At 40.7% G+C, this 18,739-nt stretch overlaps 2 protein-coding genes across 3 annotated transcripts in view; one reads left to right on the top strand and one right to left on the bottom strand.

Moving 5' to 3' along the window:
* The window catches only part of PSTK (phosphoseryl-tRNA kinase), a 26,362-nt gene extending 10,997 nt beyond the window's left edge, over nt 1-15,365 (top strand). Inside the window, exons 4-9 of the mRNA XM_059051888.2 lie at nt 2,124-2,609; nt 5,038-5,329; nt 5,576-5,774; nt 9,678-9,753; nt 10,289-10,382; nt 13,604-15,365. Of these exons, the coding sequence (XP_058907871.1) occupies nt 2,394-2,609; nt 5,038-5,329; nt 5,576-5,774; nt 9,678-9,753; nt 10,289-10,382; nt 13,604-13,803 (1,077 nt within the window). The 5' untranslated portion in view covers nt 2,124-2,393 and the 3' untranslated portion in view covers nt 13,804-15,365. The remainder of the gene's footprint in view (nt 1-2,123; nt 2,610-5,037; nt 5,330-5,575; nt 5,775-9,677; nt 9,754-10,288; nt 10,383-13,603) is intronic.
* Nucleotides 14,285-18,739, bottom strand: part of IKZF5 (IKAROS family zinc finger 5) — a 15,169-nt gene continuing 10,714 nt past the window's right edge. Inside the window, exon 5 of one of the 2 annotated variants that reach the window (XM_059051884.2) lies at nt 14,285-18,332. In XM_059051884.2, the coding sequence (XP_058907867.1) occupies nt 17,389-18,332 (944 nt within the window). In that variant the 3' untranslated portion in view covers nt 14,285-17,388. The remainder of the gene's footprint in view (nt 18,333-18,739) is intronic. The other variant, XM_059051885.2, reaches the window with a different exon arrangement.

Here is an 18,739-nt window from a genome sequence, read left to right as displayed (position 1 = left end):
ACCCACCTATTAGAATATTTTAAACCCTGACAACACCAAGTGCTGACAAAGATATGAAGCAACAAGAACTCTCATTCATTGTGGTGGGAATGCAAAATGATACGGCCACTTTGGAAGACAGTCTGTCACTTTCTTACAAAACTAACATACTCTTGCCACAAGATCCAGTAGTCACGCTCCTTGGTATTTACCCAAATACCATAAGTTGAAAATTTACATCCATGCAAAAATCTGCACACAGATGTTTATACTAGCTTTATTCACAATTGCCAAAACTTGGAAGCAACCAAGATAACCTTTGTAGGTGAATGGATAAACTGTGATTCATCCAGACAGTGGAATATCATTCAGTGCTTAAAGATATACAAGCAATCTAGCCATGAAAGACGTGAAAGAAGCAAATATGAAAAGGCTGTATGATTCCAACTATATAACCTTCTGGAAAAGGCAACACTATGGAGGCAGCGAAAAGATAAGCAGCTGCTGGGGTAAAGAGAGATGAATAGGTAGAGCACAGAGGATTTTTAGGGCAGTGACCCTATTCTGTATGACACTATAATAATGGATACATATCATCATACATTTGCCAAAACTCATGGAATGTATAACACCAAGAGTAAACCCTGTGTAAACTGTGGACTTTGGGCGATAGTGATGTGTAGTTTCATCGATTGTAACAAATGTACCACACTGGATGCTGATAGCCAGACAGACTGGGGGTGGGGGGAGGTATATGTGAACTCTTTGTACTTTCTGCTCAATTTTGCTATGAACCTAAAACTGCTCTTTAAAAAGTCTATCTTAAAATAAGTAAACAAACAATAACCATGTTTAAACGAGAGAAAAAAACGGTTGCCTAGGAAAAGGGGAGGAAATGAGTGTGAGTGTGGATAAGTGATGAAAAATAATAAATTAAGGAGCGGGATCTTGCACTGGGCCTATGACAATAAAATGTCATGAAATGAAAAGTAAGTTTAATTCAATGCTCACCTTCAATCCAAGAGAAAGAAAATGAGATAATGTATGTGTACATGCTCTGTAATCATAAATATATCAGATTTAGCATTGGGTTATTGATTATATTTTGTCCCAGTATACACTGATTTTCACTCACCCGTTCACATTTTAAACATAACTTCATATGACTAAGAAGTAATCTCCTATGGGGCTTCCCTGGTGGCGCAGTGGTTGAGAATCTGCCTGCCAATGCAGGAGACACGGGTTCGTGCCCTGGTCCGGGAGGATCCCACGTGCCGCGGAGCAACTGAGCCCGTGAGCCATGGCCGCTGGGCCTGCGCGTCCGGAGCCTGTGCTCCACAACGGGAGAGGCCACAACAGTGAGAGGCCCGCATACCGCAAAAAAAAAAAAAAAGCAATGATGGGAAATGCTCTTAAAATTCCGAACGTTCAACTATAATTTGCCTGAGTGTGAACTTGATATCTAGACATGTGCTAAGGGTACTAGTGACTTAATCTTAGAAGTTACAGGTAACACATTCTCTTATTGACAGTAGTAAACCCTAGGGAGAAGCCAAATATACTATCCAAATTACCTATCCATCAAAATATAGCTTGTATGGCTCAAAACAAAACAAAACAAACAACAAAAAAAAAGAAGTAATCTCCTAAAATAAGGTGAAAGCTAGAATATGAATTCACTTTTTCTACACCACATCCCCAGAGAGGGAATTTGTTTTATACTTCTTCACAGCTTAGCATTTCTTTTTTAACACTAAAATACCTAGTGTGCTCTGCATGAATGCACTGGACTTGAAGTCTGCGGATGTGCCTTTCCTGCCTTTATTTCCTCACACTTGCTGCCGACTGGCGGCGTTAGGGCGCAACGACTACTATTTACTTTGCCCTTCCACCTAGCACATCTGTGAGAGGCAGCGGAGCACAGTCGTCGGACTCAGATTCGACTCCTATTGTTTGATTTCCAGTAATTGACCTTCCAAAGACTGCTGCAGGAAAAGACTCGAAGTCTCTTCTGCGATTTTCCAGGGCAAGGGACTTCATCGTAAAAACCAACCAACAAAAACCCGAGGTGCAGATCCTAACGGTTTGCAAGTTTCCGGAAGGATGATTCTAACTGAAGATTGTCTAACTTTCTGACCCTTTAGGAAACGTCCAGGTTTTACGAAACGCATCCCCGTGGACTTCCCAGACTAGAGGACTCGCCTCACAGAAAGCTCAGTACCAGGGGTTCAGGGGACCAAGGGGACGACCTCGGATACAACCGCGACCACGCACGGTGCTTGGAGCCGAAGGCTCGCCCATTCCTCCATTGCGCCAACAGGCGGCGCAATAGGGCGGTGGGAAACTGTGCATGCGCAGTTGGCGGACATTTCCGCACACAACGCTCGCAGCCACCTCGGGTCTCTCGCGACAGCATGAAGGCAGGCGAGGATGCCAGAGGAGTGCGCAGCGAGAAGCCGAAGAAGCTAGGTCTCTGCGTCCTCTGCGGACTGCCCGCAGCAGGAAAGTCAACCTTCGCGCGTGCCCTCAGCCATCGTCTACGGCAGGAGAGGAGCTGGGCCGTGGGCGTCGTCGCCTATGATGACGTCATGCCAGACGCGTTCCAAGAGGAGGCGAGCGCTCGCCCATTGGTCAGTACGGAGGGGGCGGGGCCTAGACTGCTGTCGCGGAGGGAAATCTACAAACTCCACGATTCTTGTACTGGGTGATAACCTGGTGTGGGAGGTGGATCTCCGATAGAGGAGAGACAGGAGTTCGAGGAAAGGGGAGCTGGTTTAACACAGAATGAGTTGACTAGAAATAGAAAACGATGCAAACAGCCACCAGCCTAAGGTTAGGGTCTGAAGTCAGCGTGCAAGGTGGAAGTCCCCCATAATCAAATATCCTCCTGAAAAATCCTTTGGGAAGGTTCTGAAAAGGAGAGAATCTCTCAAAAATTCCAACACAGTCAATTTAACATTCAGCCAGGCGAATCCAGGTTTTGTGGGGCTTTAAGTTATGCGGTTTGGGGAAACCCTTTTAAAGAAAAAGGATACAAAATTATAAGTGACAGGGTACTTACTAGGGACCCTCCTGTGACAATAGATTCTGTACAAATGAAGGACTTGGCCTCTGAAGCTGGATCTTCATTCAACTGAGGGTAAACCTGCTTCTGCCAGAATAGGAAAAGATGACTGTTTCTTAGTTGACCAGCAGATGAAGTAATAGGCTTGTATTTAGGGGTCAACTTGGGTTCCCAGTACATACTTCTGTTTAAGCCCTCCGATCACCCTCAGCGCTGTGAGATTCATCCACTTGAGGAGCATGTGAAAACTGAGACTTCCGCGGGGAAGAGAAGATTCACGTCACCCATCTCATGCTCACTCTAGAGAAAATACTCTTTGATTAACATATTCTGAAAAATTTAAAGTTATTTTTGTCATTTAGTGCCGAATGTAGATGAATTCACATAAATAAAATGCAAATATGGTGTGATTCCACTCTGTAAGTATATATGCAAAAATACAATACATTTGGCACATGGAAGAATTTTGAACTTCTCCACCAAAGTTATATACTTCCTCATTCTTGGTTAATTGTGAGGTAAATACAGTATCAGGCCCCTGGTAGCACCGGATTTACTTAAGTAATAGTATTTTTACCACTATGGAGAAAGCTGGAAGTTGTTGATAGGGATTGTTGTATCTGCTGGGGTTTTCCCTCACTTTTCTTATTATATTTTTTCCACTCTCCCCCTACAGACCAAGGCCATGGGGCTCATCCAGTCACCACGAGTAGGATATCTCACCTTTTAGGAAGTGATCGTGTTTCTGTTTCCTTTTGAGTGGGTTTTGCTGATGTATTTGTTTTATGTGCCATAATCTCAGTGATGTGGTAGACCATGGACAGACAGGAGAGGGATTGTGATCTCCTGTCCTTGTGTTTTCCCTCCAGCCTTGACCTCATAACTATGTCAGTGTTCACTGACATAGTCAGTGACATGTGAACACATGTGAACACTGACATGTCAGTATTCACTGCCTTTGAGCAGCGCAAGACTACTTATATTTTCAAGCTATTTATTCTCTTCTCCTCAGTCTGCTTCCTCTATCTTTCCCTATCCCATTCCAATCCTGTTGTTAGCCTGAGGTCTTTTCATCTGGACCCAGGGACCTTTCAGCTGGTCCTCTTTCTATCTACGACTTTTCTTATTTCAAGGGCAAATGAGCATTGCTATATCTTAGCCAGACTATTTTATTTTGGCAGGATATTGATTTTTTAAAAGTTTTTGGCTGCGTTGGGTCTTCGTTGCTGCACGCGGGCTTTCTCAAGTTGCCGCGAGCGGGGGCCACTCGTCGTTGCGGTGCGGGAGCTTCTTATTGCGGTGGTTTCTCTTGTCGCGGGGCACGGGCTCTAGGCGCATGGGCTTCGGTAGTTGTGGCTCACGGGCCCTAGAGCGCAGGCTCAGTAGTTATGGCGCACGGACTTAGTTGCTCCGCAGCATGTGGGATCTTCCTGGACTAGGGATCGAACGCGTGTCCCTTGCATTGGCAGGTGGATTCTTAACCACTGTGCCACCAGGGAAGTCCCAGGGTATTGATTTTGGTTCCTCCTTTCTCCTGGATGGTAACAGCTTTTCATTCTTTCGTTTATTCACTTATTCATTCAGTCATTTCATATACATTTCTGGAGCATCTATTAGGTGTCTGACCCTCTGCCGAAGCCTGGGTATACAGTAGACTATTGATCTAGCGGGGACATAGAGATACCTAAACAATGTAAACCCTGTTAGAGTGGAGGCCCAGTATACACAGAACAGGGTGTCATGATAGGCAAGGGACGATCTGAGCTGCCTTCTGCATGCTTGGGTCTGAGAAGAGTTCATAGAGAACTAACATCACTGAGTAGTTTTTCAGGCAGAGGGAACAGCGTATATGAAGACGTGAGGATGAGAAAGCAGGTTGTGTCTAGAGAACTCCAAATGGTTCAGAAATTATCATATGGAACAGGGGTTGTTGAGGCATGACCACCCTACTGGCCAAAGCCTAATAAAAATTGCAATTCTACGGTATTTTGCAGCCATCCCAGTGGAAATCGCTTCGCCAGGAACTGTTGAAGTACCTTGAATACTTCTTTCTGGCTGTCATTAACGGGTGTCAGATGTCTGCCCCACCCAGCAGGACTGAAGCCATGTGGGAGGATTTTCTAACCTGCTTGAAGGATCAAGATCTGATATCTTCTTCAGCACTTGAGACCCAGTCTCACTATCTCTTAACGAAGACTGCTGTTTCTAGACCTCTGCTTTTGATTTTAGATGACAACTTTTATTATCAAAGTATGAGATACGAAGTCTATCAGCTGGCTCGGAAATGTAATTAACACATTTTTTTTCTTACATTCAGAGATATTTACTCGCATATGAAAATCAGTACTGTCTTTAGTGAGAACTTGATTGGATTAGGAGCTTTGTATGGATTTTCTTAATTTTCAAAGCTACATGTTCAGTATTGCAAATTGTCTTTCCTGCTGCAGGTGGGATAGCTTGTCTAAGTACGTTTATTTCACATTTTGGAAAAATAGTACCCTAGTAATTTTGTGGTTTTTGAATGTTTTTCAGATTCATTAGGCTTTTGCCAGCTCTTTTTAGAGTGTTCTCTCGAGACCTGTCTACAGAGGAATGGCCAGAGACCACTTGCAGTGCCTGCCGAGACCATCCACCTGATGGCAAGCAAGATAGAAAAGCCCAACCCTGAGAAAAATGCTTGGGAACACAACAGCCTCACAGTTCAGAGCCCAGCGTGTGCTTCAGAGGCCAGGTAGCCCACTCAGAGGTGTCCTTCACTAGCTGCTTTGCTGAGCCAGGCACTGTGCTGAATGCTTTCCCCGTATCCACGTGGTTACTCTTCACACAAGCCTTGGAGGGGGATATTATTTCCCCTTTCTTTAGAAGAGGGAACTGAGTGAGGAAGTTTAGTTTGCCCAGAGTCGCTGAGATTGTAAGTTACAGCGGAGACGTGAACCCAGGTTTGTTTGAAAATGTGTACTCTTGTTAAAATTATACTGTTTCCCAGAGGTCAGGGCAGGGAGTTCAGAGCAGGGCACATCCCTGATACTCTTGCTGAAGTAGCGTAGTCTAAATAGATTGCCCAGTAGTCGTTTTCTTATAGAGAGAAAAGGAGTGGAACTGGTACTAAATCCTAATTTGCCTAAAACCTCACTCCAGTTACACTGCTTGTGTAGATGTGAGGCTTGTGTGTCTAATGCATTTCATTCCTAAAATAGGTCTTGAGAATTCTAGAGTTCTGGAGAGTTCTAGTTCAGCACATTTCTGATAGAAGTTTCACTGATGATAGAAATGTTCTCTGTTTGCCCTGCCCAGTATGGTAGCTGCTAGCCATATGTGACTGACCGTTGAGCACTTGAAGTATAGCCATTGCAACGTACTACCTGAATTTTAAATGTTATTTTAATCACTTTAAACTTAACTGGCTGCATGTGGCCCGCGGCTGCTGCATGGGACAGCGCAGTTCGAGAGGTATCTTGCCCACGGTTCCTTAGTTCCTGCCTGACTGTTGTCCAGAGGGGATGAGCAGTTTTTTTTTTTTTTTTTTTTTTTTTTTTTTTTTTTTTTTTTGCGGTATGCGGGCCTCTCACTGTTGTGGCCTCTCCCGCTGCGGAGCACAGGCTCCGGACGCACAGGCTCAGCGGCCATGGCTCACGGGCCCAGCCGCTCCGCGGCATGTGGGATCCTCCCGGACCAGGGCACGAACCCGTGTCTCCTGCATCGGCAGGCGGACTCCCAACCACTGCGCCACCAGGGAAGCCCGGATGAGCAGTTTTTAAAAGGCTAATTTTTTAAACTCATTCCTCAAAATGTTTTGTTCCCAGGATACAGTTTCCATGGATTTTGTAATACTCTAACATTCTAAGAAAAAAAGAAAAAATTCAATTTAAGTAACTGTTGTTTATAGGGTTAATGAAATAAGCTATGGCTGAGATTTCTAATTTTAACTTCTCATAATATCTTGAAACTTTGAGAAGGCGAGCAAGTAGCCAATTGATGGCTACTCTTTCTGGAATACTAAAAATGTTTTCCTTCGCAACTGAATGGCTGGTTGAGGCATTGAGATACCCCATTTTACCCCATGAGAGCAGCCTAAGGTTAGCATCACTGCTCTGGGGGCCAGTTCTTGCTAGAAGCAAGGAGTGTGAGCTTTGCCAGTGTCAGTACCAACCCTGAACATAATCTGCAGTTTTGTCGTGTGTCTTTAAGAATATGGTCCAAAATAGTCATAGCATGGCTATGACTGAAGTCTGAAGTCTGGTGGCCCTGAATTGGAAGTTGAAAGATGATGTGACAAATATACCTTTCCCAGGCTTCTGTGAACTACTACTACTACTACTACTACTACTACTACTACTACTACTACTACTACTATACTACTATCCCACTACTGCTATTACCACTAATATTACTGTTACCACTACCATTAATGTTACCACTACTATTACTGCTACTAATGCTACTACTAGTACTACTATTAGCAGCAACAGCTGTTGAGCAGATACTATGTCCTGGGCAAGTTCTGAACACTTTATATGTATAATCTGATTCAGTCCTCACAACAACCCTTTGAGGGCAGATACAATTATCCCCCTTTCATGATGGGACAGCTGAGGCCCAAGTAAGTAAAGTAACATATCCAGATAGTAAATGGCAGAGCCAAGATTTGGACCCACTGCAGTCTCACTCATTCCAGAACCTGGGCTCTTTTCTTTGTGAGAAAGATCACGTTGAGGTGAAGGTTTAATTCAGTGACTTCACTGGCTTACGTTTTTTCAGTGTTACTCCTTGTATCTGAGTAAAATTTAAACTGCTTACCATAACTTGCACACTCTAACCCTGATTTTTTTTTTTTTTAACGTTCTAGTCTTTTACTAAAAATATGTCCATTCAAGGAAGATGTTTTATTTTTCTAGTTTGGTGACTCATAGGGGGAAAAATTTAGGTCAGCAAAAACAGAGAGAGTGGAACGCTGGGGGGAAAAGAATCTTGTTTTCTAAGATGAGACTCTTCTGGAAAACTTAACTTAGAGCTTTATTTTGACATGTAACTCTCTCGTGATTGCATTAAAAGTTTTCACTTCGTATAATTAAAAATCTCATCAGACGAAAATCTGCCTGTCGTGCACATGATGTTTGAGTGACAGACTTCATACTTTATATTCTCAGAGACATGACATTCAGTACTTTCTTTTCTTTTCCTTTTTTTCGGAATTTTAAATCTGATCCCTAAATTTCTTTGTTTGTTTTTAATTTTTGTTGGAGTAGAGTTGCTTTACAATGTTGTGTTAGTTTCAGGTGACAGCAAAGTGAGTCAGTCATACCTATACCTGTATCGGCGCTTTTTTAGGTTCTTTTCCGATATGGGCCATTACAGAGTGTCGAGTAGAGTTCCCTGTGCTACGCAGTAGGTCCTTGTTAGTTACCTCTTTTATATACGGTCGTGTGTACGTGTCAGTTCCAACCTCCCGGTTTCCCCTCCCCGCCCCCCAGCTCTCATCCTGATTAACTCCCCTGCCTCGTGCCCCACGGCTCTCCCCTTGTTCCTTTTCAACCAAACTGGCCTTTTCGGTCCCGTGAACACGAGAAGCTTGTTCTTGTCTCGGGGCCACAGTGCTTGCCGTCCCGTCTATCCTTCCCACGTAAGTAAGCTTCACTGGCTTCCCTGACCATCCTACCCAGCGTGAAGCTGTTCAATAGGCGAGCCAGCCACTCCCTTAAGATCACTTTGTTCATTATCTTCACTCGCTTATCCACTTGTCACTGTCTGAAACTACAATTTTTCGCTTATTTATGTATTCTGTCTCTCTCCGTTATGTTGTCAGGCTTAGAGAGGGCAGGGATCTTGCTACAGCCCCAGCTTAGCACATAGTTTCACATACATAGTTGTACAACATTTTTCATATATGAAGATGCTCAATAAATATTTGTTAAATGAATCAATGAATTCTACTGCAGCCCTCGATGGCCTCTTGTCCCGTGGGGAACTTTGCAAATTCACATCCAGTAAATGAGCAGAAGCCAGAAAATAAAGACTAAGCCTCCTTCTTTAGGGAATATAGAGTTCTAGGAGCCTAAAGTTCAGCAGTTAATGAGGGAAAAGAGAGAATGTCTTCTAAAACCTTACTGATATGAATCTTAGGAAATTAATATTTTTTTACATGAGGGGATTTGGGGGGCTTATCACTTGTTTTGAGCTTCTACATTTTAATTTTGCAAGTAGAAGGTAGCTCCCAAATCACTTTGCTTTTCCCCTTTTGTTCAGGAGTTTGGATATACCACTTTCATTCCTCTAGAATTCAGTTTAGTACCCACATAAACACAAGTTCTTTAAAAACAGGTGTTTGGGCTTCCCTGGTGGTGCAGTGTTTGAGAGTCCGCCTGCCAATGCAGGGGACACAGGTTTGTGCCCCGGTCCGGGAAGATCCCACATGCCATGGAGCGGCTGGGCCCGTGAGCCATGGCCGCTGAGCCTGCGTGTCTGGAGCCTGTGCTCCACAATGGGAGAGGCCACAACAGTGAGAGGCCCACGTACTGCAAAACAAATAAAAATTAAAAAAATAAATAAATAAATAAAAAATAAAAATAAAAAAATAAATAAAAATAAAAACAGGTGTTTGATATAAGGATTTATTTTATCCTACCTTCTCTTACAGACTGAAATTGACTGATTTACTGCTTACTGCTTTGGAAAATCCAATAAAATACGTGGAGGAGAATGTGGAACAAAAGGTAAGTCTTTCAGTTTAGATTTAGTATAAATGAGAAGGAGCTTTTTGTAGGAAGATCTTTTTGACCTGAGCGTAAAATATGAGTAACATGTGAGAGACACTTTGTCCCTGCCTTGGCATCTTACCAGCATTCAGCTCCTGACACCTGGATGCAGTGGTACTCTGGAGGGAGCTCGCACTGCTTGGTCAAAGACGACTGTTAAATTTGCAGAAACGTTGGAGCCTGTTGACATGTTGGTAGCTCGAAGTGGGCATGGATGGGGATATTTACACTATAGAAATAGACAAAATACTATGGATAGGTTTGTGTTTTTCTCTTTGAGAGCCCATTCTTAGACATTTACCAACATACTGCCTACGTGGAACCCAGTTTATAGCTGGATGTATTCCATTTAGACCCTCTCTGAGGGAAGAATAACTGGAACAGAAAAGTCACGTTTCCTTTTGTTTATCTCTTCACCTATGCATCCCCTACACTTTAGTTATTTCTTTTGTAAAACTAGATAACTGTTCCAATAACAATGTCTATTACCTAGGAAACAGACAGAATTATTTGTTCAACTAACATTCTTCATCAAGCTGATCAGACCCTCCGAAGAATTGTCTCTCAGACAATGAAGGAAGCGAAAGGTGTGTTGAGTAGTTAAGATTCGATTTAGTTGAGACGATTCTTTCCTGCTACTCTTGTTCCCTGGACGTGGGTAGTTTATTTGCTTTCATTCATAAAGTTTACATCATGTTTTCAGTTTAAATATGCAACTTGGTTATATTAAGCTAAAACTTCTACCTCTGGAACCAGGCATTCATCCATCCAATAGGTTTTTATTGAGTGGCTACTCTGTACTAGGCTTTATTTTGGATACTGGGGAGTGGAGAGGGAGCAGAACAGCATAGTGAGGAGACAGACCAAAAAAAAAGAAATGTATATGAGTATGTGCTGGTGCTCTGGAGAAAAGTAAACTAGGGTAAGGCAAGGGAGTGACGGGAGGATTTATTTGTAAAAGGGTAAATCAGGAAGGCTTCTCAGAGGAAATGGCATTGACGCAAAGATGTGAATGAAAGGAAACAGCAAGCCATGCTGATGCCTGCAGGATCATTTCAGGCGGTGGACACATCAAGTGCAAAAGTCCACAGGTAAAGGTGGTATGTTCTAGAACAGAAAAGAAGCCATTGAGTCTGGGGTGAAGTAAGGGAGATGGGGAGAGGTAGTCAGGGGCCAGGTGTAAAATCAGCATGGAGTTTGAACAGGCTTAGTGCATTTTCAGTCTGAACTTAGATGAAATATGTGATAATTATAGTTTTATAAAATAATTCCTTCAGGTTTTAAATATTGAACTCTTAGCTATATTTAAAAGTTGATTTAAAAAAATAACAGCAGCTTGGGCTTCCCTGGTGGCGCAGTGGTCGAGAGTCCGCCTGCCGATGCAAGGGACATGAGTTTGTGCCCCGGTCCGCGAAGATCCCACATGCCGCTGGGCCCATGAGCCATGGCCGCTGAGCCTGCGCGTCTGGAGCCTGTGCTCCGCAACGGGAGAGGCCACAACAGTGAGAGGCCCGCGTACCGCAAAAAAACAAAAAAACCAGTAGCTTAACATTTCTCGAACTCCTTTTATATGCTAAGTGCCTTATAAATATTGTTTCTAGTCTTTAGAATCCTATCAGGTAAGTGTAATTTTACAAATGGGGAAATGGAAGGTCTGAGAGGACAAGTAACTTGCCCAGGGCTGAACTTAACAACTCCTAAATATTGTACCTGGGCAACCTGATGCTAAGTCTGCTTCTAGTTGGTGCTTTCTGTTATGTTCCCCCACATCACCAACATTTATTAGTAATACCTTTACAAAAACTTAGAACATTGGAAAAATAAACAATATACTAACCATATTGTTTTTCAGACTTTTTGGAACCATGATCCGTAAGCAGGTTTTAATACTGTAACCTGGTGTGTAGCCCAGCACACAGACACACTTCTGCATAGAAACAAGTTTCACAAAACCTTCACATGTTTAATGAACTGTGTTCTTTTTGATTCCATCTTAGAAGAACACTGCAACTTGCAACCCATTTATGCGTTGTAATCCAAAGTTTGAAAAAGAGAGCTGGAACAAAAATGGCATCAGATAGGAATGAAAACAAAAATAGTTGTAGGAGTTCTTTCAACTATTTGCCTCTCCATAAAATGAAGGGAAGGGGAATAGGGTTATGCCCAAATTACTCTTGACTCTCTTCCTACCCATTAATTGTGTGTGTGTGAAGGTGGTACTAGCTTCTAGAACTGTGCTTAAATAAAATTTAAAAATTCAGTTCTCCTTCCATCAAGGAAGTGAAGGGACACCCCACAGAATGGGAGAAAATATTTGCAAATCACGTCTCATAAGGGACTTATATCCGAAATACATAAAGGACTCTCACAACTCGATAATAAAAATAACCCATTTTTAAAAAAATGGGCAAAGAATCTGAATAGAAATTTCTTCAGGGAAGATATACAAATGACCAGGAACCACATGAAAACATCATTAGTCATCAGGGAAATGCTAATCAAAACCACAGTGATACCACTGCACACCCACTAGGACAGCTAGAATCCAAAAGTCCAAGTGTTAGGATGTGGAGAACTCAGAACCCACATACACCACTGCTGGGCATGTAAAGTGGTGCAGCTGCTTTGGAAAACAGCCTAGCGGTTCCTCAGACAATTAAATGTAATTACCACGGGACCTAGAAAGGAAAACATATGTTCTTATAAAAATGTGTACACAAGTGCTTATAGCAGCATTATTCCTAATAGCCAAAAGGTAGAAGCAACCCAAATGTCCATCGGCTGACAAACAAAATGTGGTCTATCCATATAACGCATTATTCAGCCATAAAAAGGAATGAAGTACTACAACATGGATGAACCTTAAAAACATTACGCAAAGTGCAAGAAGCCGGTCACAAAAGGCCACACATGGGGCTTCCCTGGTGGCGCAGTGGTTGAGAGTCCGCCTGCCGATGCAGGGGATATGGGTTCGTGCCCCGGTCCGGGAAGATCCCACATGCCGCGGAGCGGCTGGGCCCGTGAGCCATGGCCGCTGCGCCTGCGCGTCTGGAGCCTGTGCTACGCGACGGGAGAGGCACAGCGGTGAGAGGCCCACGTACCGCAAACAAACAAACAAATAAAGGCCACACATTATATGAGTCCAGTCATGTGAACTGTCCACAATGGGGAAGTCGAGAGACCCCATCGATTAACGGTTGCTTACGGATTGAGGGCAGAGAGGGGGAATGGAGTTAAGAGGGTGATACCTAACAGTACATACAGATGATACAAATTCTCAGATTGACTGTGGTGATAGTTGCCTGTATCTGTGAATATACTAAAACCACTAAATTGTAGTTTAAATGGGTAAACTGTATGTTATGTGACTTAGATCTCTGTAAAGCTGTTCAACAAAAAAATCAGTTCTCAGTCACACTACCCACATGGCTAGTGGCTGCTGGATTGAATAGGGCAGATATAGAATATTTCCATCATTGTAGAAAATTAGATAACTGTTCTAGGTATTGTCTATCAGAGCTTCAAAGCCAAATTGTCATTTTCTAGCTCTGCTTTTTTGCCTTACTACCTGTTAGCTCAACAAAACGTCCCTTTCAGGTTTGTCTTTTCTGCTCGTGCATGTCATAGCAAGTTATTTAAATGATCTGCCAGTATCACGTTGATGTGGCCTTTGTCTATATATTACACCAACTCAACTATGATTTATAGAAGAATCTGGTTTGTCTGAAGTAATCAAATTAATTTCCTGCTGTCATCAGTCCAGCTTGATTTAATTTACACAAATAATTTGAGAATATCTTTATTTTAGGTGAACAGGTGTTTCCATACAACTTGAAACTTCTAGCCGAAGAACTTAACAAGCTCAAAGCAGAGTTTTTGGAAGACCTAAGACAAGGAAACAAAAAACACCTGTGCTTTCAACAAACCATGGACTTATCAGATGTTATTTCTTTTTTTCATTATGAGAAAGATAACATTGTACGGAAGTATTTTTCAAAGCAGCATTAAAACTTGATTTCCAATCAAACCCATTTTGATTACGATTTTGCAAACTAATTTAAACAGTTCTGTATTACTGGATGTTTTCTAGGCCAATGATGTGAATTGCCAAAGGGGGGGGGGAAATCAATCCATTCTAAAAGATCCATTTGTCATAACAGAAACTACTTCAGTCAGTCACTTGTCAGATGCGGCATGGAAAATTAAGCATCAGAGGAAGCCTTCCTCGTTTATGTGCCAGAACAGCTGGTGGGGGCAGGGGTCACACCTTAAATAAAGAGAAGAAATTAGGAAGGAGACAAGATGCTCATTAGGGAACTGTTTTTGCTTTTAACTCATGCAACATCTTCTCATGGGTAAGGCACTCTACAAATCGAAACCAAGGTAGCCATAAAATCTTCAAAAAAAAAAATTAACATTTTACACACTGGAAAATTATTTAAAAACCTAATTGGATCCTAGTTTTCAAAAAAGAAAAATCGAGATCATTAGAAAGTGTTATTTTTTATTCATATATTACAAAAGCAAAGCTTCATTCACAATATGAACTACACACTAGATAGAGTTATTTCAGCATTAAACTGCTTTCTGGAATCCCTAAACAATAGTGTGTTTTGCAACCATACTCCAAGTTTTATGTTTTACATACAAAATACGTTCTTGACATCAAAGTACATATTAACAAAACCAAGTTCTAGAAACCATATACCCTCTAAGACTACTTAATGAAAAGTCCTTAGCAGGGAATTTTTTAAAAAATAATACATCCATTTGATAAATATTAAACTTAAATGAGGTTTATCTCTGAACATTTTTTTAGTAATATTCCCTTTGTCAAACAGTTCTGCAGATGAATGGCAAACACTTATTTCTAAAATGAAATAGCACTGGAAAATATCCAGTGAAATTTTTTCAAAGTAAAAGTCTAGCCTTTACTTGAATTTCAAGAAGTTGTAGCTACATACTATATTCATAAAATCTGAAATAAAATTACTCCCTGTTAATCTCTTCACAGTTTCTTAAAAAAATACTAGTGGAGATAAAGTATCTACCAACTTTAAAAATCTAAACTTATGTTCACTGAACAAAAATAAATTTAGTTTCAGAACACTGCCTGTTAACAGCAAAGTATTATAAATAGTGCATGTTAAACTTTTCTGAACTCATTTCTATAAAATATTTGATTAAAAATAAAATGGGAGAAACATATTCAATACTTAATAGAAGATACTAACATCTTTCCAATACAGAATTTAAGTCACAAAAATTTAAATAAAATCCTAAATATTTTTTAAAAATACAATACTAAAAAAGTTTCTAAGGTAGATTTGCTTCAAAAATTTTAGTGCATTTAGAATTAACTACAGCTTTCAAGCATCGATACCTTTGGAATACAACTGTGCTCTTTAAGTCCTAGGAATTTTAAAATTATACATTCTAGTTTGCAATTGTGAAAAAAAATGTTTGAACTAAAATGTACTTTCAAAACATCTCTCTTTAGTTGTCAGAAAAACATGTATTTGTCACTATTTGGCCCAGAATATACAGTTAACGAAACTGGTTTTAACATGAGAGTTCTTCCTTTTTGTTTAATGAAAACTTTCATTTTCTATTTTGTGGTATTGCTTTTATATGAAGAATAAAATAGAAGAAAAAAAACCCACAAAAGCTTCCAAATGACAGCAACTTGTTTCTGACAATATATACATACGAGGGCCAAGTTACACATTTGGAAATGGCTGCACTAAAACTGATCTGAGCAGCAAGCACTCCAAGCAACAGAGCAGAACAGGCTGCAGACTTTAAGATTCACAAGCCTCAGATTGACAAAATTTGTTTGCAGAAACTCCTTGATGCTGCTTTTTCAACAATGTGATGGAGATTCGTTTAGATTGGATATTAAACCACAGAACTCATTTTAATGGCTTTCTAGCATTTGGAAGGGAGGGCAGAAGATGCATTAACTTGGCACTTGGGGGTTTTTGTGGACTTATACCATCAACATTACCCTTTCACTTACTATTAAGTGTAGAAGTCCTTCTTAGTTAATGCTTAATAGTTAGAATACTCGCTTAAGAAGCCAATTAGTAACTTTCAACATTTGAACCAAATTAAAAATAAAAATTTTGCAAAGTACACAGAAACCAAGTTAGTAACAATATATTTTATTGTTTGACCAAGCTGTCCTCAGAGTACGCTAGTTATTACACAAAACAGCCTCCTAATCAAAATTAACTACTGTGGATTTATATAGCAAGTTTTATTTTTGTAAACAAATTAAATACCATGTTTAAATGCATTTTTATATCTATTTCCACACGTTTTTTAATCCTCTTCTACTAATGATTCAATTCACAGTTTTCTATAGTTTTCTTGCTGTACATTAAAGACTGGTGAAACTGCAAATAAGCATTACAACTTGAATTCACAGAAAATATCTTAAATGGCCAATTCTGAAGAGGAGTCCAGAATTCGTTTTGGACATATGTTCTCATTTTTGTAAATATCACTTCATCACATTTTCCCATGTGTTTCTATACCTACCTTTTCTTGAAAATTATGAGCAATAAATGGATAGAAGGCAGGAATTGGGGGGGAAGGACCGCATTTCCTAGGAATAAGATGGATGACTTCCACTGTACCTCTTTGGTCATCAAAGGGATAGAAGGAATAACAGATTCTCAGTATAGTTACCAACCTCACGTGTAACATCAGAATGAAGAGTTAAATGAACAGTTCAGATTAAAAGGAAAAAAGGCATCTTCACAGATAATCCTCTGATATTTCTAGCGTTCTCATGTATTTACCTGTAGTTTTTAAAATAAGTTACAAGTATAATAAAAAAGATACAATGGAAAATTGCTGTGTGTTTAAACTACAAGTTGAATAGGCAGGTATTTTAAATATTAAACTCCATTTTCAATTTAAAGTCTTAAAGTGTCATTTCTTTTCAGAACTTTTACCTCATATTTTTATAACTTTAATTTTAAAAGAATTAAATGTTTTATATTTTCCCTTGTGGAAAAAAGAAAGATTTACTACACTGAAATTGCTTTACTATTATCAGTTGAAATTAAACTACTGATTCAACTAAGCTACGTTAACTAAATAATTTTCAATTAACGGCAATTTTAAAGGCAATTCCTCCACTAAACATTGAAATAAGTTGTAACAGACTTTGTAAGAGAAAGTAATTTACCATTTTGAAATTATAGCAGAAATAACATAGCGTAGATGTTGAAATACCAAGGCTATCTATCGGCCTTGAAGTTTTTATGGACCATAAACGTGAGAAAGTTAAATGACCACTTGTAAGATTATCATTGCACTCCAATTCTCAAATGTCTAAATGAAAGAAAAAAAGACACCAACGTGTCCAACTGTTCTAATACATAAATGACCCTGATGAGGTTTTTATGGAAAAAGAAAACAATTTTGTTTCCACTGTCAAATTTATACTCTGTATGTATAGACTTTAAATTAGCAAACACCTTAATAGGGACGACACCCCCCACCCCTCCCCTGCAGAAAACAACAGTAAACTACAAAACACAAAAAGGCAAACCAAGTAAAGCATAACGTGATTGTTTTCCATCAGTGTTGGTTATGTTGCCCTCTTGCAAAATGACAGGCAAAATCATACTTGTTTTTACATTTGCATCCACATATGTTACACTGAAAAGGATTTTCATACCCATGACATCCCATATGAATAGTGTAAAGGATATTGTCGGCAAAGTACATGTCACAGTGCTGGCAGTGGTGCAGAAGCTGAGGGTCCTGGACCGGCAGGGTCGGAGCTGGAGTGCTTGGCTGGCTGTTTCCCATGCTGGGAGTACTCGTGTGAGCACTTGGTTCACTGCTCGGACCTGCCACCGGACTATAGTTCCTCTGACTATGTGATGGCCGAGCTTCAGGGCTAGTGGGAGAGGAGCTCTGAGGAATACTGGCCGACACGGCAGAAACTACAGCTTGGGCAGAGGGCTGCTGCATCATGAAAGGCTTCTCATCAGGGCAGGGAACTACATCAGGGGATGCGGGGTTTTGGTTTTCAGGTGGCAAACTGGACAACTGTCCTGCTAGAGTTGACAGCTGGTTTAAAGGGTTGTCAACCATGAGTTCTTGGGGGTCCCTTGGCAGGCCACCAGCTGGTGTGGTTTTTGCCATACTTTCATAGGAGTCAGTCTGGATATTCGGGATTTCATGGGTAAAGTCATTAAGGTAGTCTGGCTTCTGAACCACCATGGAAGGTGGGCTTAAGTTGATTAGCGCTCGTCTGCTATAGCCCAGATTGCTTGTTTTCTTCTGTAAAACCCCCCACATCTTCTTGCTGCTTAAGGAAGACCTAGTACCTTTAATTGGTACCATTTTATGCTTGCGCCTTCGATGATGGGACAGGTTACTTCGATCACTGCAGCGGAAGGAACACAATTCACATTTATATGGTTTTTCTCCTGTATGGGAACGCATATGGGCTTCCAGATGACGCTCATAAGCAGATGCAAATGGACATAAGTGACATCTATGAGGTTTCTCACCTGTTTAAAAAGAAAAATGGGGGAGAAACTGCAAGAATAGCTCATTTATGAAAAGTTTCATATTTTGTCCACTCATTAGATTTAGAAATTGATCAAAAAAATAAAATGCTTTTCAGAATAACACATTTGCAAAAAAATTATTAAAATTTATTAAGAAACCTGCCTGTAACAACCTTTATACTATACTGACTAGTGGAATGAATCAGTTTCACAGAAGGGGCGGCTAAGGGTGCATCTGAGGGTCAGCAGTGTAGCCTGCAACCGCACAGAAACCTCTGCCCTGGCCTGCAGAGGAAATGTACTTAGTAAGGATAAACATAAAACCATTTTATCACTTCATGCTGTCTTCAGCGTTAACCCGCCCAACCTGAGAAGCAGACAGGTACTGAGATGATTTAGATTAAGAA

The sequence above is a fragment of the Kogia breviceps genome, chromosome 2 (genome assembly GCF_026419965.1).
Source record: "Kogia breviceps isolate mKogBre1 chromosome 2, mKogBre1 haplotype 1, whole genome shotgun sequence".
Lineage (NCBI taxonomy): Eukaryota > Metazoa > Chordata > Mammalia > Artiodactyla > Physeteridae > Kogia > Kogia breviceps.
This window is presented reverse-complemented; position numbering and strand designations above follow the sequence as displayed.